Source organism: Oryzias melastigma, linkage group LG1 (genome assembly GCF_002922805.2).
Source record: "Oryzias melastigma strain HK-1 linkage group LG1, ASM292280v2, whole genome shotgun sequence".
In the NCBI taxonomy this organism is placed as follows: Eukaryota; Metazoa; Chordata; class Actinopteri; order Beloniformes; family Adrianichthyidae; genus Oryzias; species Oryzias melastigma.
Window position 1 is genome coordinate 582,394 of NC_050512.1, and position 23,597 is coordinate 605,990.

General features: G+C 43.8%; 1 protein-coding gene across 3 annotated transcripts in view; it reads left to right on the forward strand.

Moving 5' to 3' along the window:
• LOC112137316 (adhesion G protein-coupled receptor L1) overlaps positions 1-22,056 on the forward strand; it is a 44,449-nt gene extending 22,393 nt beyond the window's left edge. The window contains exons 5-26 of one of the 3 annotated variants that reach the window (XM_024259567.2): positions 240-254; positions 1,510-1,717; positions 3,597-3,861; positions 3,945-4,284; positions 4,357-4,650; positions 5,038-5,141; positions 6,369-6,554; positions 6,665-6,703; positions 6,784-6,964; positions 7,042-7,164; positions 8,915-9,132; positions 9,223-9,396; positions 9,687-9,899; positions 10,035-10,255; positions 10,342-10,408; positions 10,966-11,054; positions 13,755-13,923; positions 14,013-14,162; positions 14,236-14,332; positions 14,420-14,530; positions 17,130-17,150; positions 19,201-22,056. In XM_024259567.2, the coding sequence (XP_024115335.1) occupies positions 240-254; positions 1,510-1,717; positions 3,597-3,861; positions 3,945-4,284; positions 4,357-4,650; positions 5,038-5,141; positions 6,369-6,554; positions 6,665-6,703; positions 6,784-6,964; positions 7,042-7,164; positions 8,915-9,132; positions 9,223-9,396; positions 9,687-9,899; positions 10,035-10,255; positions 10,342-10,408; positions 10,966-11,054; positions 13,755-13,923; positions 14,013-14,162; positions 14,236-14,332; positions 14,420-14,530; positions 17,130-17,150; positions 19,201-21,170 (5,255 nt within the window). In that variant the 3' untranslated portion in view covers positions 21,171-22,056. The remainder of the gene's footprint in view (positions 1-239; positions 255-1,509; positions 1,718-3,596; positions 3,862-3,944; positions 4,285-4,356; positions 4,651-5,037; positions 5,142-6,368; positions 6,555-6,664; positions 6,704-6,783; positions 6,965-7,041; positions 7,165-8,914; positions 9,133-9,222; positions 9,397-9,686; positions 9,900-10,034; positions 10,256-10,341; positions 10,409-10,965; positions 11,055-13,754; positions 13,924-14,012; positions 14,163-14,235; positions 14,333-14,419; positions 14,531-17,129; positions 17,151-19,200) is intronic. The other 2 variants (XM_024259569.2, XM_024259568.2) reach the window with 2 other exon arrangements.
• Positions 22,057-23,597: the final 1,541 nt, after the last annotated feature.

Here is a 23,597-nt window from a genome sequence, read left to right on the forward strand (position 1 = left end):
GGAAGTGTTATCATGGGGGCTCTTCTGTGCTTCTTTTATATATGACTTGTTTTTGTGCTTCTTAGAATAAGAGTTCTAAAATCTTTATCTATGCGCTCTCTTTTGTGTTTCTTTCTTTCCATCTTGTTTCTTTATCTCTCTTTTGATTTCTTCCTATGCGTGCTACTCTTTACTCCCCTTCTTTTACCCTCTGACTTTTCTTTCTTTCTCTCCCTCTTTTTTTTCCTATGCTTGAGTAGAAGTGGACCAAAAAGGTAAAGACAATACATTGTAGCATCTTGATCTTTCCTTACCCCCCAAACTCCTTCTTTTCTTCTCTCTCCTTCTCTGGCTCTATCCTACCGTTTCTTTCTTTCTTCAACCCTAGGACGTTGTTTCGTAGTCATGCTGGATGTTGCCCTCTTCCCCTTTTTCATTTTCTTTCTCAATTCTTGTTTTTCCACATTTTTATCCATTTCTTGTTGTATCAAAAGTCGCCTTCTTATCCAGTTTTATCCAGGTTCTGCGCCTAATCTTTCCTCTCAGTTCTTATTCTTTCTGTCTGTCTCTCTTTGGTTTTTTCCTCTCTTCCTTTGCCTCTAATTGATCTGTAGTTCTTGTTTCTCTTCCTCAGTCTCTGTGCACATAAAAAAAGAACACAACTGATCACAGAAACACAATTTTGCTTTGATTTTTCTTTCTCTTGTCTTTCTTTTGAAGACATAAACACTCGTTCTTTCTCTTCCTATCTTTCTTTCTCATTCTCCCCTCTGTTCTTCCTTCTCGTCCAGCCATGCTCCTCAGGCTTATTTTCCCTTTTCTTCCCTTATAGGAAGAGCCCCTTAATTATCTTCATAGGAAAAATAAGACAAAATGTGTGTGATTGTGAATCCATCTGGATGTGTGCTTACCAAGCACTGCTTATGTGTGTGAGTGTGTGTGCATGCCTATTTGCATGCCGGTGTGATACTGTTGTGTATACATATGTGTCCATCTAGTTCTTGACATGTGGGTGGACCCGTTGTGCTCTGCGTAAACTAACCTGCCCTCTCATTTACTTTAAGGCAGAATGTAGCCCCGCGTTCTGAGCCCCTGACTCTACCTCACATTCTTCTTCACTTTTTTTTGCACTAATCTGCACAAACACACCTGCGTGCACATTCATAAATACAGACGATGAAAACACTCACAGACCTTTCATTGCAGTGCCCGTGTTGTATTACTCCACACACACACACACACTAACAGAGCGTGATTTTCCACTTATTCGTCTGTTCTATTGCTTGCCTCTGAACATCAGTTGTTTAAAACCCTTCTCTCTCTTTTTCTCTTCTTTCTTCTTTTCTTAATCTTGCTGCCACGACTGCATCTAATTCATCTAATTCAATCCATTTTTCATTCATCATTTGGACTCCACGTCTGCCCCCCCAATCCTTTCTCACTTCATTTCCTTCTGCTCTTCTGCCCCCCCCACCCCTGTTTCCTCCCTTCTGCTTTCTCGATGCTCCTTCCAAAACAACCATCCTCCAGTTTTCGTGTGTCCTGGTTCCCTATTCACCATCCAGCCAGCCTCATCAGTCCTGGATGCAGAGCATCAGTCGGGGGCCTGGTGCAAAGACCCCCTGCAGGCTGGTGACAGGCTGTATGTTATGCCTTGGACACCATATAGGACAGAAGTGCTGTATGAGTATGCTTCTTGGGATGACTACAAGCAAAACAGAGTCACCACCACCTATAAGTGAGTGTTTTTGTGCTCTATGGACACTTCACAGTCTGTCTGTAGATATGGAACACGAGAGTCCAGAGATCTGCAACCTGTGGCTCTTTTACCCCTCTACTGTGGCTCTTTTACCCCTCTACTGTGGCTCTTTTACCCCTCTATTGTGGCTCTTTTACCCCTCTATTGTGGCTCTTTAGCTGTAATGAAAAATGCTAAAGAGTGAATACATAAGAACTTAGTTAAGTTTAGTCATTTCTGTTTAGATTTTAACATGTCATGCTTCCAAACAGAAAAAAGATTAATTTACTGTCAGAAATTCTGTTGAAATGTTCTTTAAATTTGTATTTTTATTTTATAGTTAGTCAAATAAAAGTCTCTACAACTTTTTTTATTTTGGTAAATTACACTAAAGTGGTTAAAGCTTTGAACAAATGTGGATTAAAATTATTGAAAATGATTTATTTTATTTTCAATAAAAAGCTCAGGGTATTTTACGTTTTTCTTTTTTATAAATAAATTCCACTAAAATGTTGTTTATTTTTGTTACTAAAAGGGAAAAAGCACTCCAAAATCCTATTGATAAAAAATATCATGTTAACTGTCATGCTTTTTTAATGGAACTAAAGCTGCTGCAGCAGGAGGAGCTTTTGACACAGAGTGGGTTTTATTTTGAAAGGAACTAGTGTTTGCTGCTGTCAGAAGTAAAAGAATTTACAACTGTTATATAAAGAAACATACAGACAGTGTTGTAATACAAAAAATAATTAAGTAATTGCCAAAAAAACTAAAACCATAAATATTGTGCATTATTAAAAGATAAAGTGAGACTTTGTGGCTCTCGTTTGGCTCTGGTCTGTAAGAAACTTGAGCAAATGCAGAGCTTGTTCCCCCTGTAGCTCTGCATTAACAAACGTTTTAGTAGAAGTCACTCAAATGTAGACAAAAGTTTCATATGGAACTTCTTGTCACTTGGGACAAACTTTAAAAAGTTCAAACTGAATGTGATTGTTTTCATTATTGAACAATATGCTAAACAGTGGTATCTGCGGGCACAACTGCTCTGATTGAACTTATTTTTAGTGACCACTTTCACGTAATGACAACACATACGACCCTGACCCCCAAAACATGTCACATTTGGGAATAAAATAAAACATGTTAACCGTGAGCCCATAAATCTCCTCCACGCTTCCCTTCATACTTTAAAATCTGTCAGAATTTCTTAAACTTTCATATCCACCATTGAACTTAGCACTAGAGATCTGGATAGACATCAGGCTGGATTAACCCATTTTTATTGTTCAGTCTACAGCCGACTTTTCTCATGTATTTATTTTTATTTAATCTTTATTTATCCAGGAAAAAAAAGAATCTTATATTCAAAAGTGACCTGTCAAAAGGCAAAACCTTTAGACAGTAGAAAGTTATACCAGGTTTATTAGTATAAATTAACTGCAAGAAAAAAATCTACATTTAAAAAGTTCCAAATATAATTATGATTGGCTTCTGACTAATCAGCAGTATTCTGATTAGATACTGAAAGGAGAAAGTGTTGATTGGTCAATCAGTTCAGAAGGGGCATTCATGCAAAGATGTTGTGTCATGAGTTTGTGTCTATAGATTGTTGTATGGACCCATAGAAAACACTAGTTCATGTCTACGTGCTGCTATAAATGCTTCATACAGCTGGGAAAAATGTTACATAGCTGTACAACTTGTTCTCACACGTCAAAATGTTTTTTAAAGCTACACAACTCTTTTTCATAGCACGTTTGTTTTTACTGGACTTCTTTGCAGACTTGCTATTTGACTTTTTTCCTGACAAATCATAACACTCAAAATAAAAGAGTTTTCCTAAATCATCATTTTCAATGTAATCACGTCCTTTCTGTTGCAGGCTGCCCAGCCGTGTGGACGGCACTGGCTTCGTGGTGTACGATGGCGCTGTATTCTATAACAAGGAGCGAACACGCAACCTTGTCAAGTATGATCTCCGCACGCGCATAAAGAGCGGTGAGGCAGTAGTGGTCAACGCCAACTACCACGACACATCGCCTTATCGCTGGGGAGGGAAATCAGACATCGATCTGGCTGTGGATGAGAACGGCCTGTGGGTTATCTACTCCACTGAAGCCAATAATGGACGCATTGTGGTCAGCCAGGTCAGACGACCTAAACAGCGAAAGAAACCTGGGAAATAAACAGTACACTGTTTTATTTCAAGTACATCTTCCATCTCTTCCAGGTCAACCCTTACACCCTGCGGTTCGAGGGCACATGGACTACAGGCTTTGACAAGCGCGGGGCCAGCAACGCCTTCATGGCCTGTGGAGTGCTCTACGTCGTGCGCTCTGTCTTTCAGGAAGATGAAGGCCAAGCCGATAGCCGAGCTAGCAGCAACATGGTGGTCTATGCCTATGACACCAGCCGAGGACAAGAGCTGCCGGTTCAGATACCCTTCCCCAACCCTTACCAGTACATATCCTCCATAGACTACAACCCCAGAGACAACCAGCTGTATGTGTGGAATAACTACTACATGCTGAGATACCCACTGCAGTTCACACCACCTCCACCCACTAAAGGTCAGAAAATGAACTCCTCTGTTGTAAAAGGATGTTAGTGATTCATTTTGACTGTTGTCTTTGTGTCTGCAGGACCCCTCTCATCCTTGATGACGACCGTCCGCTCCTACACAGCCACGGTAGCTCTGACTCCTGTGCGGCCATCGGCCTCACAGCCCATTGGGGTGATCAATAGAAGCCCGTTTGATCAGCGGCCAATCACAGCCATGGTTCCGCTGACCCCACGCCCTCCTCTTCGAGTTCCCTTGGCCCCTGGTGGACCTGGCCAGGTGGGCGGATGTGAGGGCCGGGTTGCACGAGGTGTTCAGTGGCCCCCCACCCTGAAGGGGGAAACAGTTGAAAGGCCATGCCCAAAAGGATCTCTGGGTAAGTGTGAAGAGGGTTCATGGACGTGTTTGCTGTGTGATGTCACTTTTGAAATAGTTCGATGGAGTCTTTCTGATCGCAGGAAGGAAGGGTAGTGGATTTAGATATTTCTCAGGTAGTCTACCTGTGAAGACAAGCTATCATGCAGACGTGAATCCTCTGCTGTCTTGTCACATCATTCAGGGATGATTCTGTACATTTTTTTTATTCCTTGTGTTCACTGTTCTCTCATTTAGAGATCTAATACTAGGTATAAACACCCGAGGTATGCAGATCTTAGTGGAATCCTAGAGCTGAAACAGTAACTAATGATAACTAAAACGAGTTACAGATTGTAAATGAGATATGTCATCTTTCTGTTTCAATCTTTGCTTTATATCTCTGCAGGTATAGCATCTTATCAATGCACTTCAGCTCCAGTTGGCTGGAACTCTGGAGGCCCAGACCTATCCAACTGTACCTCTCCCTGGGTCAGCCAGATTTCACAGAAGGTTCGTCACGCAAAAACATACATGACTGTATTGGATTAGATTAGATTAGAACAAATTAGTTTGGAATAAAATCAATGCAAAGTTCCTAGAAGGTGATTTTCTAAAGAAAGATCAATAATCCATTCAATTTTACATAGTTTTGAGTGAAATATTAAATGTAAATGTCCCCCTCTGAATAAAATTTTAAAAAAAGAACAGTTGAAGTTTCTACAGGTGTTGAAGGCTGAAAAAACTTAGATATAATCTGTCTATTGCAAGAACACGCAAAAGGATCTTAACAGATCAAATATATAACAGTCTTAGATGTCATAGAGCACCTTCCATTGAGTTTTTAGGAGAGAGAAAATAAATTCACTCCACAAACAGCATTGTATTTCATGTGGGGTTACTCTGAATACCTTCCCTGCTGGAGCCCCTTTATCTGGGCTGGGGATCGGTACAGGGAGACCCAGACCCGGGTCCCCATGTGGTTACATAGGCAGAGGGTTTTGCCTAAGGACCCCCACTGGGAACCAAACCCTGGTTTCCCTCGCATTAGTCCTGCACGCAGCTGATTGAGCCATTGAGCTGCTGAGTTAAGTACAGTAATTTACCACTAGAATCAGTTGGACTTCCAGCTACTGAAGCAAAACTGTTTCTCTGCTTAGGGAGAAATTTCATGCTACGTTCACACTGCCGTTGGGTCGCATTTAAGTCACAACTTGCATTTAAAAATTGATATAAAGGTGCATCAATTCTCATTTTTAGCTTCTGTGTTCAAAATCTTTGTGTTCACACATCACTGTTTATTGACTCTACGATCAAAACGCACAGCCATTACACGCACTTCACTTTAAAAGTTCAAACCAGTTGAAATTTGACCCATCAGGGACTTGGATTTGTTAGTGACATTAATGTCCAACAATTTGAACATTAATCATTAAAGAAGAACCTAATCATGGGGTGTGTGTCTGGCTGGAGTTCTGTGACAGCATGTCTTTCATATATCGGAATGGAGCTGTGAAAGAGCAGGATTCATGAGGTTTGCACCAATCCTCCAACCGTCAGCACATGTGCTGGGATCAGGTAGTGACAGTCCTGTGTGAACACCAGATGTCAAACGCCTGTTCAAGAACGTGATGTCGTGATGTGTACGTGGGGTTAGGTGGGACGGAAAACCAGTCAGCAAGTCGCTCTCACGTCAAGGAAAACTCATATTACAAACATGCAACCCCCCCCCCTCTTTAGATTAAGAGTGGCGAGAATGCAGCTAACATCGCTGGGGAGCTGGTCAACCTGACTCGGGGCCGGATCTACGCCGGAGACGTCAGCATGTCCGTCAGACTCATTGAACAGCTCCTGGACATACTGGACTCTCAACTCCAAGCCTTAAGACCGGCGAATAAAGAGCCAGCAGCCCGCAATTACAACAAGGTAATGGTGTCTGTTTCCAGGGCGCGTGCACGACCCGTCTGGAAAGGCAAACAGAAATGTCAGTCATGATCATTTCAGTGTTTCTAATAACAGATTTTTCCTCTTTTCAGCTGCAGAAGAGGGAGCGCACGTGTAAAGCTTACATTCAGGTAAGACAGACAGAGAGATCAGATGAACAAGGTAAGAGGATTGATGAAACAAGGCTCATGTGTCTCCCTGTGACTGTCAGGCGGTGGTTCAAACTGTAGATAACCTCCTGGGCCCTGAAGCTCTGGTGTCCTGGGCTGATATGAACAGCATTGATCAGTCCCGCTCTGCCTCGCTGCTGCTAGATGCTGTGGAGAAAGGAGCTTTTCTGTTAGCTAACAACCTCTATGATGGCCGATTTAGTGACAGAGCACCAAACGTCGGTACGTGATCTCCACTACTCGCAGGGTGCTATCACGAACACACATGAAAATCTAAACTCTTCCCTCCTCGTTTTTAGATTTGGAGGTGTACGTGCTGAACACGGAGGCAGACATACGGGATTTGGTGTTTCCTGATTCCTATTACAGTGACAGCATCCTACAAATATCAGCCCTGGCTCTGCAGCAGTACAGCAACAACGGTTAGTGACACATGACATACACACCTTACAATGCAATGTTCCAGACCGTCAGTTGTTTATGTCCACTTTACATCCAAGTGAAACAAAATGTGTCTAAAATACCCTCTTGAACATAAGATCAAGATGTATATTTTTACTGTTTGTCATTTGCTTGTCCTTAAACACAATCATTTTGATACTGTGTTCATTATTCAAAGCATTGTTTGTGTTCTGTGTTGCCTGATTGGGTGATTTCCCACCCAATTGGCCAGTTCTCATTCTAAATTTGCAGGTAAACATTGCATTGGACCTAATTTCTACCATGGTCAAGTGTTCATAGGAGGCATGTGAGACAGTGAGACACCTGCCATCATCCTTGTCAACAAGACATCTAATAATAAATGAAATGCAGCCACTAATCTGTCCTAACAACAGTATTTGTATGATTTTAATCAATTAAATCTGTGCTTGTTGTGACACTAATAAAGACTGTTTTATGAATGTAGCACACAGAGCTTCTTAAACCATTTTACACACCTGACTTAGTAAATGTGTGCATTCAACGATAGAATAAAGAGTTTTCTCCCCAAACTGTTTCCACCAAGTTGGGTAGGTGGCATTTTTTTTTGCTAAAAGTTTGGGTGCTGCCCACACCCAGAAAAACTGCACCAACACCACCCCCCACCCCCACCCAACTCCAAGTGACATCCACCCAGCCCAGTAGTCAGATTTTTCCATCCAAAGTAAAGAAAGGAGACTTTTCCCTCCACACAACATTCTTCATAGACCAGCAACTGTTTGCTTTACAAAGTTCATTCTTAACCCTGTTAAGTCCGCTACACCACAGAATTGATCGTAAATTGTAATAGTTTTAGGATTAATTTGTTTTTTAAAGCTTTTCATGAAATCCACAAACATTGCAATATAATTTTCATCGAAATTTAGATGACAAACTGTATGATTTGTTAAGTTTTTACAACAATTTTAGTTTAAGATGTAAAATATTGACTTGAGTTTTTTAGGAAAATAGCATCCTATTTGGCCACTATCTCAGATTTGATCCACACATGACATATGACTGTTTAAAAAATGATCATCAACAAATGTAACATTCTTTCAATGCAACATTTAATCATTCAAAACATTTACAAAAGATGAGTCATTTCACCATTAACTTTAGAAAATTAGCTAAACTTTACCTGCTAAAAGTGTTTTTGAAATTTCATTTAAGCAGCCATTTTGAAAGGAAGCTCTTCTACAGCCCCTAGTGGAAGTATGGTGAACTACAGGGCAGAAAACATGGACCCACTTTTATACAATGGGTTTTTAATGGGTTTTTAAGTAATGATCAAATATTTAAGTAATTGATCAAAAACAATATAAATGGTTTTAGTATAAGCTGACCTGTCTTCTACCCACACAAGTATATGTTCTCCACTGCCGTCCAATAGAATGAGGCACAGTTAACCTTCAAAAATGTCATTAGAAAACGAGGTCTCATTCTGCAAAGATGAAATACTTCATAGTAAAAGACCCTGCATTCATTTGATCCATTACGACGTTTGTGAGACTCTTGCATTGGATTTGTTATCCAGTAACAATAAGTTTGATAAAAGGCCTGTTTGCTATCATTGGGACAAACTGAATGGATCAGATTGTATGAACTGAACTCTTTTCAGGAGTGATCTGTCTGTGGGTTTCTTTGACCTTTCTGTGAATTGAAAATCGAGGGGAGAAAAAACATCTTTTTCTTCTGTGGTGACTTCTGCAGGCCAGGTGAAGTTGGTGCTCTCTCTGTACAAAAATCTGGGCTCCTTCCTTTCCACCCAAAACTCAACCATGAGGCTGGGACTGGGGCAGGGCCAGAGTGTGGAGCCGAGGCACAGGAGCCTAGTGGTCAACTCGCACATCATCTCTGCCTCTGTGCACAGAGGATCCAACAGAGTGTACCTCACTGAGCCGGTCATCTTCACTCTGAGACACCTTCAGGTTTGTCAAAATGAAGACTTAAACTCTGCAACTTTCTCACTTGTTCTAAATTAGAATCAGAGCGTCCTCTAAAGTCAGTCTTTTCTGCAGCTGGAGAATCATTTTGGTCCGAACTGCTCCTTTTGGAATGCTTCAGGAGTTTCTGGGAGTGGTCGGTGGTCCACACAGGGCTGCCGCCTGTTACATACAAACAACACTCACACAACCTGCGCCTGCAATCACCTGTCGAGCTACGCCATCATCATGACGTACCAGCAGCCTGCAGTGAGTGGCCAGTAACTGTTGATTCACTCTGCCGTTAGATACGAGAGTCTGTCAGACGTTCCTTATGCTTGAATGGACTCGTTGCTTTTAACCTGCAAACTGTATTTTGTTTGAAGTCACTTTGAGTTTTCAATGTAGTCATATGAAAAATATTGAAGCAGTATAACCAGTGCATTTACCATGCACATGACATAAATACATATTTGGTACTGTTAGGAAATGTAAGAATGTCAATTCCTGTTTCTGGATTGATGCCGATTTCAGGAACTTTTTCCTTTTTTTCTTTCAAGTTTGGTGCCGGCGTGGAGGAGCTGCTGGTCTTTGTGATTTCGTGGGTCGGCATCTCGGTTGCACTGGTGTGTTTGACTACCTGCATTATCACCCTCTGCTGTCAGGGGGCGCCCTGGCAAACTGACCACAGCACGATCCACTGCAACCTGTGGGCCAACCTGCTCATCACCGAGCTTCTTTTCCTCATTGGTGCCAACAGGACAAAGTACACTGTTAGTAATTTGAGCCCCATTTGTTTTAAAAAGTATAATACACAACATTTCAGTTTTATGAAGGTGTTCAGATCTGAATCGGTAGATAAATTCTTACCGGATGATAAAGTGATGCTCGTTTGTTTTGTGTCTTAGGTTGTGTGCTCCATAACTGCTGGTTTACTGCACTTTTCACTGCTGTCAGTGTTTTGCTGGCTGTGCCTGGAGGGGATAGAACTGTATCTACTGCAGAGAGAGCTATTTGAGGGCCGAAACTCCAGACGGAAATATTTTTATCTTTGTGGCTACTCTCTTCCTGGCCTGGTGGTGGCTGTGTCTGCTGCTATTGACTTCAGAGGATATGGCTCAAAGACTGGGTACAAAACCTGAAACGTTCCAATATCTGTGTACTGCGGTTCTGGATATAGTCCTTATCCTTTGTTGTCTTTCTTACTTTACAAAGATGTTGGCTGCGCACAGACAACTACTTCATCTGGAGTTTCCTGGGACCTGTAGCTGTCATCATCACGGTTAGGGTTCATGCTTTCTGATGCTTTCCTACATAAAGACCCACGCCGATGAAAATGGTATTTTTATCATGTTCTTGAAGCATTTTTCTGGTGATGGAGGACATAGTTGAAGAAGATTAAGATTAAAACTGCATTTCTAAATATTTCTTTATTCAAATTATTGTGAATCAGGAGCAGACAGAATAATGTAGTCTGAAGAAATAAGATTTGTGACGTACAAAATACGCTGAAGCTCCCTGCTCTCTCAGTAATAGGGAGGGAAAGGCGGGTGGAGTTATTCCACACCAATGATCCCGCCCACAACTCAGAAGTGAATTTCTAAAGAACTCTCGCAGCTTTGCAGAAACTATGTCCTAGAAAACATCACTGTTTTCAAAAAATCTGGCTAAAAACAGTATAACCGAAAGACCACTGGGAACACTGAAAACAGATCAAATAGATGATCGGAGTGGGTCTTTAAGACTTTTTCATACAGTTCTTGCCAATTGTGTGTTGACTTTTATGATTCTAATGAGTTGTTTTTGTGTTTTACTCATGACTCATGTTCTGGATCTCAGTTGAACCTAGTTGTTCTCGTGATGACCTTGCATAAGATGCACAGCACTGCTGCCCTGAAGCCCGACTCCAGCCGCCACGATAACCTGAGGTCAGTAAGAGTCTTTCACGTAACTTTCATTTTGAAAAATTCATGTGTTTTTGACCCCAGAACCTTTTCACCTTAGTAAAACTTTTGAAGCAATCAAAGTGTTGGCTTTACTGCTGCACTGCAGAAACTACTGACAGTGGTTTGTTCAGTTCCTGGTAAAACAGTCTACTGGTGTTACAGTGGCCTCAGGGAAGTAGAGGGATTATCTGCTGTGAGCAATGAACTAATTCTATCTAATGTTTTGTAAAAGACTTTACAATACCAATAATATGCATAATAGATATTCTAAAATTAAAATAGATTTTCTAAAATTACTGAGCTATTCTTTCTTATACAATTTATTAATCACTGTAGAAAATCTATTTGAATTGTAGAATATCTGTTCTGCATAACTTCCAGTCAGTTTATCATTTTCATTTGACAATAAAAAGCATTAAGTATTTCTCAGAAAAAAATCCTCATAAAAAAAACACTTAGGAAGAAAGAATTCTAAGCCACGCAGACAGATGTCAGCATTGGACTTTTCTGGTAGACTTTGGTCCTGTGTTAACATTAAGCAACAAGACATTTTGGCTGTTGATAAAACATTGCAGTTTGGTAGATGCAACTTTATAAAGTGTGTTTTTCTAAAAGCTGGATTTTTAGCTACAGTGACTACAACATTTACAAATGATTGTTGGCTGTGTAAAGCGAAGTCCTGTGGTGTGATTTGAGCGACTGGCGCGGCGCTAAGGTCTTGCAGCAGCTCGATTTGAGGGATGAGGCCTGAATCAGGTGGTGCTGCCAAAATTTAAGGCCCGATCCGAATACTCCCCTTCTCCCTTCCCCTTCGTTTATCCCTCCGTGCTTGCTCCAAGTGGAGGATGATGAAAAAATAGTGTCTAATATTTCTGACGTGACTTTCATTCGATGACGTCATCAATATTACCGATCTGCTAGCATTAGCACGGCGCTTCCAGCGGTTGAATAAACATAACAACAGCGGTTTTATTACTTTAAAAAGGTCATGCTACAACATAAAGTCATTACTTACATTTAAATGTAAACATCTGCGGTTCAGAGCGCACCAAAAGGAAGAAAAGAGCTTCTTCGCGTGGCGAGGTTTACTCTCGCGATAGCGGACTTTGGACCCCTCTGTTTGGAGTGTGAAACTTAAAAAATAATAATTCCGGACACGACTTTGACTTCAACTGCCACTCCAAATCAAGGGGGAGGGCTAAGGAAGAGGGAGAAGGGGAGTATTCGGATCGGGCCTAAATATCTGAAGTTTGATGGGTTGCTGTGTTGAATCTACCAATCAGCACTCAGCTATGGGCATGTGACGTCTTCAGTGACTTTCTCTCCCGCGGTGGAGCTCACTCGCTCAATATGCCGGCAGACAGAGGCGCTGCAGAGTGCAGAGGCTGCCGGCTCGCGCCTCACTGAGACATTAAAGAAAAAAGAAAAAGGTCTCCTCATTTTATTTTTCCCCATCGGGTTAATACTAGACAGGGAACCTTCAAGCTCAGTCACAGAGACACAGAAACACAGTGTCATACAGACACAGCCCCCTGTACCGGGAAAATCTTAAAAAAATAGTCATATAAACTCAAACATGAAGAAACAATTACTGATGTTTTTGTAGAACCCTTCACAATAAATAAACCTGATTTCTCCACATCATCTGTGTCTTCATACATTCTAGAGAGAAATCCACAGACACCGTTCCTGATAGCATCATCCTAAAACATTAGCTGGTAGCTCCTCCCACATGCAAGTTCAGGAACAAATTTTTTGACAGGTGACGAGCAGCGAATTTATCGTGCGATGAAAGAGTGCGAGGGTTGTGATTTTGTTGCACGAATCGCATTCGTTGTGAATGCGCCTTAAGTCTCAACTGCCTTTACAGGTGGAGACAGGCTGTCTGCGGGTGAAAAATGGGCAAATTTGTGCCTGGCATGTAGGTGAAATGTCAAGATCATGGACACATGTTCATGTATCTTTTATTCTACGGGCATGCTGCAGGCAACAGGTCGTAGTGAACACTTATACAACACGTATGGGTACGTAAGGGTGATGTAGATGAGATGCAGGATCGTCGTACAGATTTTTCCTCTTTTAACCCCCTGAATCCTTTGCACTGTGCAGGAGCCTTTTCATGCTGTTTAAGCAAAAAGTGCTTAAAACTTTGTGCAGGCCACCTGCAGATTGGACCATTTTCACCTGTAGGAACAGTTAGGACTACGGCTTTACACAGTGGGCACTAACTCAGATTTACCACATTCAGAAAAAAAGTCTCAACCATAAGAATAGGTTGAGTGTGTTTTCTTCATGAAGTGCATATCGGTGTTTTGGATATTTGCAGTGGGACAGCTGGATGTTACGATGAATTATTCATTTCACCATTGTGGGATCACACAGTCACATAGTATGGGTTTTGATCTTTGGCTGCATGGTGCAGGGACAGCCTAAAGGTTGTAGAACTGAACTAGGGTGTTCAGGCAGGAAGGTGCTGTTGAGTTGACCACGTGTGCTCAAGGGTCAGGGCAGCTAGAAGATCTCCGCAGGGTCAATGAGAGTTGGGACATTTTATTCCACAAATCTCGATTGAAAGGCAAAGTGAGTCCAACATGGTTTCTATGTAGATAACGTAGATATCTTCATGTATAGGCTGCTCTATTTGGATTCATGATCTCTCATAATTCTCTGTGGTCTCTCCAGAGCGTGGGCCGTGGGCTCCCTGACACTGCTCTTCCTGCTGAGCGTCACCTGGTCGTCGGGCCTCATGTTCCTGTCTGGACCGTCTCTGCTTCTGGCGTACCTCTTCTCCTCTCTCAACACGGCCCAGGCACTTCTTATCACCATACTTCACTGCACACTCGCCAGGAAGGTCAGCCTCAGTACTCAGAGGACCACGAAAGGATTCTGTTTTCACATCATCAATAAACGCTGCAGTCTGCATGTTCTAATGTCGTGCAGGGCCAGAAGGATTATGGCCGCTGCATACGTCTCTCGCGGTGCTGTGCCGCTTCTGCATCCAGCTCTCCGGATTCTGTGAAAGGAGCTGCCCTTCGCTCCAATAGTCGCTACACCAGCAGTCAGAATCGCAGAGTCACTGCTAACAGACAAGTGTGTGAAAGCACGTCTCTGAAAGTTGTGTCTGTGTGTGTATGAGCTGACCACGTGAACACTTCGTCCACAGAGTCGCATCAGAAGAATGTGGAACGACACTGTTCGCAGACAAACCGAATCCTCATTCATCGCTGCAGATGTTAATAACACTCCCACTCTTAACAGAGGTCAGGCTTAATGTTTGCTTTTTCTCATCAATGACTCAGTACTGCCTGCTTTAAGTGAACATGTCTCCTTCCTCCTGTCTCTATCAGCTGCTTTGGGGAACCACTTTTTAACCAATCAGGTGTTGCAGACTCATGCTGGAGCTTCTCCTTATGACACCATGTTGGCCCAGGGATACAGTCAGCCCTTCACCTCCACAGGTACATCCCTGTGTGGGTCTCTTCTGAGGGATCCCCATGATGTTAGCTCTTTATTGTGTAGAGAATGTACTGTGAGTCCATGCAGTGTTTGGCTGAGGTCAACACTGCAAACAGAACTCCTCTAACGTTCACGTCTTTATGCAGATATGCGTCTGGTCATCTCTACAGAACATCCGCCTTAAATGTGTTTAGAAGGAGTAAACGGAGCATTTCCTCTAGTTACCAGAATTCTTAGGTAATCGATCGAATGACTAAACAGAGCTCCTTACAGTCTAGGGCTGCCACCATTAGTAGACTAATTAACCACCAATCGACTATTTAAAAAGTCTACAATTAGTCGTTACTTTATATTATATGAAGTCAGTGAGGTAAAGTTGAAAGTTATAATAACATTCTGTTAGCTTTTAGGAATATTTTGGCATTTATTAAGGGATTTTAGGCTATTTTGGTGTTTAGCTAATATCTCAGCTATTTCAGCTATTCTGGCTAATTTAGGCTTTCTTCAGTTTTTTAGGCTATTTTGGTGTTTAACCAATATTTTAGTTGGCTATCAGCTTCAGCATTTTTAGCTATCAATTTCAGCATCTTCAGCTATTAGCACTAGCATTCTAAATATGGGCTGCATGGTGGTGTAGCGGTTAGCACTCTCGCCTCACAGTAAAAAGGCCCTGCTTTAAACCCTGGTTGTTTCCTTTCTGTGTGGAGTTTGCATGTTTTCTCTGTGCATGTGTAGTTTCTCTCCTGAAATCCAAAAACATGCATTGGTGTCTCTAATTTGGCGTAAGGTGTGTGTGTTTGTGTGCCCCTGTGAATGTACGTTCACACCAGCTGCGTCAACTCAGGTTTAAGCACCTATGCCAGTCTATGCCAGAGGTCTGCCTCATGCAGCTCTACCCCTCCATTGTGGCTCTCTGGTTAAGGAAAAATACAATATTTGTAATTAAAAAATAACATATTGTTCAGATGAGTTTTATTAAGCAAAAAAACATAAGGGTCACTTCATTACATCTGGTTTATTTTTATTTTTTTCCATTCATGAATTTGTGGTTGAGATGCACCACAAACGGTGGTTTTGTGTGTTTATTTTTCATCACTACAGACATTTCACACCTACTACTACATTCCTTGCATTGAGACGGTTTGATGTGGTACAGGATGTCTTTTATGTTGAAAGAAAGTCGTGTAGACTTCTAAAAAATTAGAAACTATTTCATATTTCAAATGGGATCATATTTTGTCCCAAAAAGCTTAAAAAGAAGGTGGATGTTTGCAATTTAGTTTATTCTGGGTCTTTTGGGAGTTTATTGTCATATTAGCATTTTTTCCTTGTTTTCTACTTAAAACAACGACAGGGGCACAGATTGTGTCGGACGACAGCCTGCCAGAATCTGTGCCCCCCAAAAATTAGCAGTAGAACTGACAACTATTTATCAATTGTCCAATGTTAAATACTTCCATAACTAAGTCACTTTCATAAAGTGTGTTTAGTTAGCCCAACAAAACGGATTTTTTTAGCTTAAAAAGCTGTTGTTGTTTTATGTTGAATATGTGGGGAAAAAAAGCATATATGACATTAAACTCCCAAAAACCCCAGAACAATCTATATCGTAAACATCCCCCTTCTTTTTACATTTTTAGGGACAAAATATGAGTGTTACGGAAAAAAACAGATTCCAGAAGTCGTGCCGCGATACAAATTCAGGCAGGGGATGCACATCTTGGATAACACGGCACCAACCATCGGAACAGAAAGAAAAAACCTAGAGCAAGTTTGTGGGATTTGTACTTTGACTTTCCGCTCCGAGCCTCAAACTCTTGTAGGCAGCGCCAGAGCACTGGTAAACATTTAAGAGTGCTAACCACTACACCACTGCACTGCCCAAAGATGGATGTATGGATGGATTTTTACAATGCATAATTCCTCCCTGTCTACATGTCCACACACCAGCAGATGGCGCTACACTTCCATGTCAATTCTAATCCTAGAACTGTGTTCAAACTGTGTTCTCAGCTTCTATTTTCATTTTGTTGTAAATTAGATTTTTACGGTTTTTAAAACTTAAACTTTCAATCAGCTGAGGCATGCACTGCAATCTCATCAGGTGACTGGCTAACCAGAGCCAAGCTCCAGACAGTTCAGCTGAAGCAGAACTTTTAGCCAGAAACATCTTCTATAAAGCTAACATGGTCAGATTGAACATTCCGGATGGTCAGAGGGATGTTTCTTCCTGCTGAAAGTGTAAAGGAAACATCAGCTCTAAACTGTTTGTCGGAGCTGCAAGACTTTACAGAGTCCAAACACTAAATTCATATCCATAACTCGTTAGGAAGTTTTAAAGTGGACCACAGCAGGTTCATGTCATACGACCATACTATGGTGAAAAAAGCACTTTGAAGCCGTAAAGAGGCAGAGGTCAAGAATTTAGCATTTTATTTTCTGTCAGCTCAATGTTTTAAGATCTTTTAGATCACGTTCAAATTGGTGCCATGTTGAATGTTTTGAAATGAACTTTTTATTGTTGTGTTTGTTAATGAAAATGTTCTGCTTTCTGTTCTTGTCAATTTTCTTCTGTCTCCTTGTCTTTACATGGACCTTTAGGAACCTTCAGAAACAAGCAGAGTATGAGCTTTTCCTTCTTGTGCTTCTCTGACCATGAGCACCACATCCCCTTTAGCTGAGGTTCAGCTCATAAACTGCTGCTGCCTTTGCACAGTAGCACATTCAATCCACTAAATAAAACTCATGAAAAAAAGGATCGTTCCTCATGCTCCAGCATAACATTTCATCTCGGGATCTGTTGTGTATAAACCAAACATGGCAAAGCTCCAGCATCAGCAGTCATGATCACAGACATGTGCTCATTTATTCATTCACATGTTAAAGATCCACTCTGATGAAAATCCTGTTTTTGGTGTTTTTACCATGTTCTGGTGATGGAGGACATTTATAAAGAAGGTTGAGCTTAGAGTACCAATTCTCGTTGTGAATCGGATGAAGACAAAAAATTAGGGCTGGGTATCGATTATGATTTCCAGAAACAATTTGATTTGATTCAGAAGAGTCTGAATTGATGTGTTAGATCGGTCTATATCTTTATGAATCAGTTATTGATCTGTTCAGTTTAGTTTGATTCAAATCGATTAATCGATTTTATAAACCCAGCCCTACAAAAAATGTAGTTTAATTGTGACTTACAAAATCTGCTGGACGGGTCAGAATCTTCTTGCTCCGCCCCATTTTGATGCATCCCAGCCAGCAATGCCAAGTTGGCCCCATATGATTTAAAAAAGGAAGAAAATGTGGGCCCTGATTGGGTTTGTCTTCAGTTTCTGTGGTGGTCCCACCTGTGTTTGCCCACATTGGCTTACGTGGACACTCGGTGGGTTGGCCCGCTACGCAAACAAACCTCCCGATGGATGGTGTAGCATGCTTGTGAGCTCCATGGTAGTGAGCTCCATGCTAGTGAGCTCCATGCTAGTGAGCTCCATGCTAGTGAGCTCCATGCTAGTGAGCTCCATGGTAGCGAGCTCCATGGTAGCGAGCTCCATGCTAGTGAGCTCCATGGTAGCGAGCTCCATGGTAGCGAGCTCCATGGTAGCGAGCTCCATGCTAGCGAGCTCCATGCTAGCGAGCTCCATGCTTGTGAGCTCCATGCTAGCGAGCTCCATGGTAGCGAGCTCCATGCTAGCGAGCTCCATGGTAGCGAGCTCCATGGTAGCGAGCTCCATGGTAGCGAGCTCCATGCTAGCGAGCTCCATGCTAGCGAGCTCCATGCTAGCGAGCTCCATGGTAGTGAGCTCCATGCTAGTGAGCTCCATGGTAGTGAGCTCCATGGTAGTGAGCTCCATTGTTGCGAGCTCCGCTGTCCACTGGGCAGCAGTGGATGCTACACCATCCATCGGGAGGTTTGTTTGCGTACCGGGCCAACCCACTGAGTGTCCACTTAAGCCAAGGTGGGCAAACACAGGTGGGACCACCACAGAAACTGCAGACAAACCCAATCAGGGCCCACATTTTCTACCACTTTTAAACCATATGGGGCCCACCTGGCCTTCGGATTAGACAAATAGATCCATGACCGTCTTTGCTTTCCTCATCTGAGCTGAAATCTGGACCTAAACTGTACGGCTGGATAACTCCAATATTGCTAGCTAGTTTTTGCTCCACCAGTAATGTTATCTTGAATTGTGTAAACAGAGAGCTCTCAGCAACGTAAGGGTGAGGGGTTGCTCCAAGATGGTGGTCCTGCCCACAACTCAGGAAGGAATTTCTAATGAACTCTTGCCGCTCTGCAGAAACTGTCCTAAAAAACGATTTTTTTTAGATTTTGGTTATAAACAGCATCATCAAAATTAACCCTTAAACACTTGAGGTGTCACACAAAATCATTAACATACTGTAATTTTTCAACCGTTAACACAATCATTCCAGCAGATTCTGAAAAGCGACCCGTCGAGCCGCTTTTCAGAATCTGCTAGAATGATTGTGTTAGCGGTTGAAAAATTATAGAAAATCAAAAAACGTAAACACTGGAGCTCAGGTGTTAAAGGGTAACCGTCCACTGCTGATAACAGATCAAAAGTTGATCGGAGTGGGTCTTTACATATCCTCATGCATGTTCTCTGCTTCCGGACATCCTTAAACGGAGTTCTCCTGTTTCTCCATACAGAGGGCGTCGTGTCGCAGAGCCAGGAGTCCTGTGGGCTGGACAGTGTGTGTCTCAATGGAGGGTACACGCCCAACACATTCACCCTGCACGGTCTCGGGACAACACCTGGCTCCAGAGCTGGTGTGGTGGGCAGCACTGATCTCCTGAGGGAAGAAGGAGTCGGAATAGGAGGGGATGACATCTCTCCTGGCCTCCTCACTCCACACGGGGCTAAAGATTTGGCCGGCGGAACCGGAATGCGTCGCAATCTGTCTGATGCCGCAGCGCTGGAAAAAATGATCATCTCAGAGCTGGTGCAGAGCAACCTGAGGCCCTCCGTCGCCATGCCCGTTCCTCCCGAGCGCTACGGGAGCCTGGCGAGGCCGCACCACCTCGACAGGGCGGCGTTCCCCCACACTGCCACCCTAACTCGACATGCACAGCAACCACAGGAGAGCTGGTCTGTTAGCATACAGCCGAGCACGCGGCACAATGCGCCGGAGGGCTGGGCGCACACGAGGCAGCACACGCAAGACACGGAGACGCTCTCCACCACACGGGGACAAGATCAGGCCGCGGCGTCACGGCTTAAGGACAGCTGGTCACACGCTCGCGTATGTGGAGACTCCGAGTCTCGGGAGCTGCTGAAGGACGTGGACCGGTCCCAGCTGCAAGGCACTCTGGGTCGGCGAGGGCAGCAGGAGCGGCAGCAGGCGCGACCCCCTGATGTCCAGGCTCGGCCCTATTCCACACTGAGCCGCACGCCGGGTTCTCTGTCCCGCCACCGTGGCACACTGGAGTCCAGCGGGGGGCCGGACAGAGACCGGGACCGCTATCGGGAGAGACCCCTGCCGCCACCTCCTCCCCCTCCTCCGCAGGAGTCAGAGCCTCTATACAAAGCCCTGGAGGAGCCGCTGCTCACCAAACAAGCAGACCCCAGCGTGGAGGCGTGGAGGGGTGGCCAGGACAGAGACAAGGACGAGACGTTCCTGCTAAAAAGAGAAAGGATGAACGAAGAATGGCGAGGAGAAGCTGAGAGGGGAAGAGAGGAGGCTCTCTCCTCCCACAGGAAAGACGGGGTTCTGGACGAACGAAAAGCTGGCTTTGAAAGAAGCAGAGAAGAGTCGCAAATGCTGGAGAAGAAAGATGGCAGGATGGAGCTGTGGCAAGGAGTGGCAGCCGAGCAGGAGACTTTCATCACTCAAACGAAAGATTTTGGGATGGAGGAATGGAGAGGGGGAATGGAAAGAGAAAAAGAGGAATCCTTTTTCCTGAAGGACAGAGACCGATGGAGGGAAGCCGTAAACCTAGAAAGGGAGAAACAGAAAGAGAGATCCCTGGATGTTTGGAGAGGAGGGATGGATTTGGACCGGGAGGAGGCCTTCTTGTTCGCCAGCAAAGATGGAGTTCTGGATGAGAGGAAAAGCGGGAAAGGTCGGGGGTCACTGCGGTACCATGGCGACCGGCAGGATTCTGACAGCTTCACTCTGCCTTTGACCCCTGACCTCGACCTCGACCTTGATTCCTCACCGATTTACGCTCGAGATTCAAACCCCTCCCCCCTCTATCCTGGAGAACAGCGCTCGCCACCACTCGGCATTTTCCCCAGAAACTCCCCCCCGACAAACATCTTCGCTCCTCGAGAGAATAACTCCCCGCCCAGCAACCTCTACTCCCGCCACTCCCCACAGGTCTACAGTCGCAGCAGCTCTCCCCCCCGCTTCTACACCCGCAACTCTCCGCCCTCCCTCTCATACCCGGACAGCAGTCCTGAAGGCGCAGAGGAGGTCAGCCCTACGGGGGGCCAGCCGCAGAGAGCCGCTCTGGAGCTGCCGTACAGCCTGGGGAGACCCCCTCTGGGGCCAAGGCCCAATCACCTGCAGACCTTCTACCAGCCTCCACCGCTGGGCTCCAGCGGGGAGACGGGGTACTCTGCAGACCCCACCTCAGAGGGCGAGGACGGACAGATGCAGCGGGTGACCAGCCTGTGACTAGGGCGGTGGTGATTGGGGCATAGATTTCAGGGAGGAGAGGGAAGGCGCTCAGAGTGACGTCCAATAAAAGGCAATCAAACAGTTGGAAATGATGACATCATAAAGGAGAATGAGTCTAGTTTGTTACCATGATGAGAGTTTGTCGAGGGCTCCTCCCTGCTTCTATTCCCTGATCACCACGAGACTGTCCCCCCTCTTAAGGTTTTGTTTTTTCCAATGACAGTCCTCCATGTTTACCTCCTCCTTTCCTTCTTCCTCTTTGGTCTTACCTGAAACCCTGTTGTGATGTGTTTCCCTTTAAGTCCATCGCTGACTTTTCTATTGCTCCATTGGCTGGGTGTTACCCCCCCTCCCTGTAGCAAACAGTGTGTCAAAGAAACACTTATGTGTTGCCAAAAAAAAGTAAAAACCTCTCAAAGAACACGTGCATGACTTTCAGCGGCTCTGCAGAGCTGCTAACTGTAAGAGGACATGCTGACGAGTGAGCGCGAGTGAGCGTGTCTAGCTTTATTAGCATGTGTGTGGGAGAGAACGTGAGCTTATGTAAATCATTATTGTATTGTATAATTAATGTGTCTCATTGAAGCATTTTATCAGTACGTACTGGAGGAGCTCTTTCACACGGCCTCCTGCTCTGATTTTGACTCTTGACCCGTCATGACATACCAAAACCAAAACTTCTGTCCCTTGACCTGCCAGTGACTGTTGGCGGTGGAACTTGTTGCCAAGCAACTGAAGACTTGACTGCAGAGCCAGAGATCGTATAAAACCTCAGAACTTTTCTGCAACCTCGTTGTACATATCAACCTCAAGTGTTCTGATTGTCTTGTATTGCTATTGAAGTTCATGTAAACATGTGAAATAAATGCTCCCGTCTTTCTGCTTGCGTGCACTGTGGTCAGGTTGTTAGTTACCCCCTCTGCTGTTCTAAGATGTAAATGCATTCAGAGGACAATGACATACCTGCAGCAAAAAGAGGAAGGATTCTGATGAGAAGTAGAAAACCTGCAAACAGCAGCAGTCAAAGGGATCAACCAAAATATAAAACTTTTTATTTTAAAGACATTGAACTAAAAACCTGATACCTGTTTGTATCAGAGAACTGGAGCGAGGGAGTGTGACATCATGCATGGAAAATAGTTAACATCTGGCTCCAGTGAAATGAAGGCAATTCTGCAGCAAGTTTTGCAATAGTCACAAACAGGCAGAGAGCTGGTTCCACCTGCAGCAGGTAAGTTCAGACAGGAACCAAACACAGCTAAAGGAAATCAGAGGGTCAGAGACAGAAGATCAGGTCCAGATAGAAACGCTCGGTACTGCGGACAGAGTGACACAAACAATACTTCACACAGTGTTGCTCTGTGTGCTGCTTAAGAAGCAGGTGGGTGATTTTCAGATTGGAGATAACTGATCAGCATTCAGGAACTGTGCGCTGGGACTGCTGGGAGATGTAGTGCAGTCAGTACTCTGCAGACGGCTCCCACTGGTGACCAGAGGGGGAGACAGAGCGCCGACTTCTGACAGCAATGCAGCAATGTATCCACGCTGGAGACAGCTGATGGCAAAAGGCAGTGGTTGGTCCTAATTGGTCTGAGTCAAGGTTTCTATGGCAACCACTCACCAATCAGGAGTGAGCTTGTTGGAGGTCCACAACTGGAGCCAGAAGTAAACCCTTTTCTATGGATGATGCCACACTCACTCTCTCCAGTTCTCTGATACAGTGAATTATAATAAATCTTCTCATACAAGTCGGATGATTTAATGACCACAATTAACCACAAGACAGCTTCATTACCATCCTAGTAGAGCAGTTTTTATCAGGACCACAGACACTTTCATGAAGCTTTCGGTTATTTTAAATGTAGGAGCCATATTGCCATTGTTACATGTCACTCTCTGAGTGTTGCTACCTTTGCAGCAGTTGTATAAATGCAGGTTGATGGAGTGTTTCTGCCAGAAGGGCAAAACCGCCATTGCGGTTGGAAGTATATGAAAATGAATTCCATATTTATGCTCTAAATGAAATAGCTCTTAAATTCAAACAGGTCGGGAGCAAATACTTTTATTTATTCAGTTTGTATAGAAGAGAATAACTGTTTAGTTTGTGTAGTGCGTCAACTAGGCCATTCTGGTGTTACACACCTCAGTAGCTTGAAGTACTACACTTATCAAAGAACTGAGGTGTGTCATTTAAGAGACTGTACTGTAACTGTCCTTACAGGTGGATACCGGGTTTCTGTGGGACAATTTTATGAGCCCATAGAGCGAAAATTTTTACGCACATTTTTTTGTGTATGTTGTGAGTGACAGGTTGTAGTGAACACCTACACAATTATGTAAGGGCGACTAATTAGTAAGTAAGCAGGTCAGATACAGATAGGAGTTAGAGCCAAGCGAGCAAGGCCAAGTGGGCCCCATACGGTT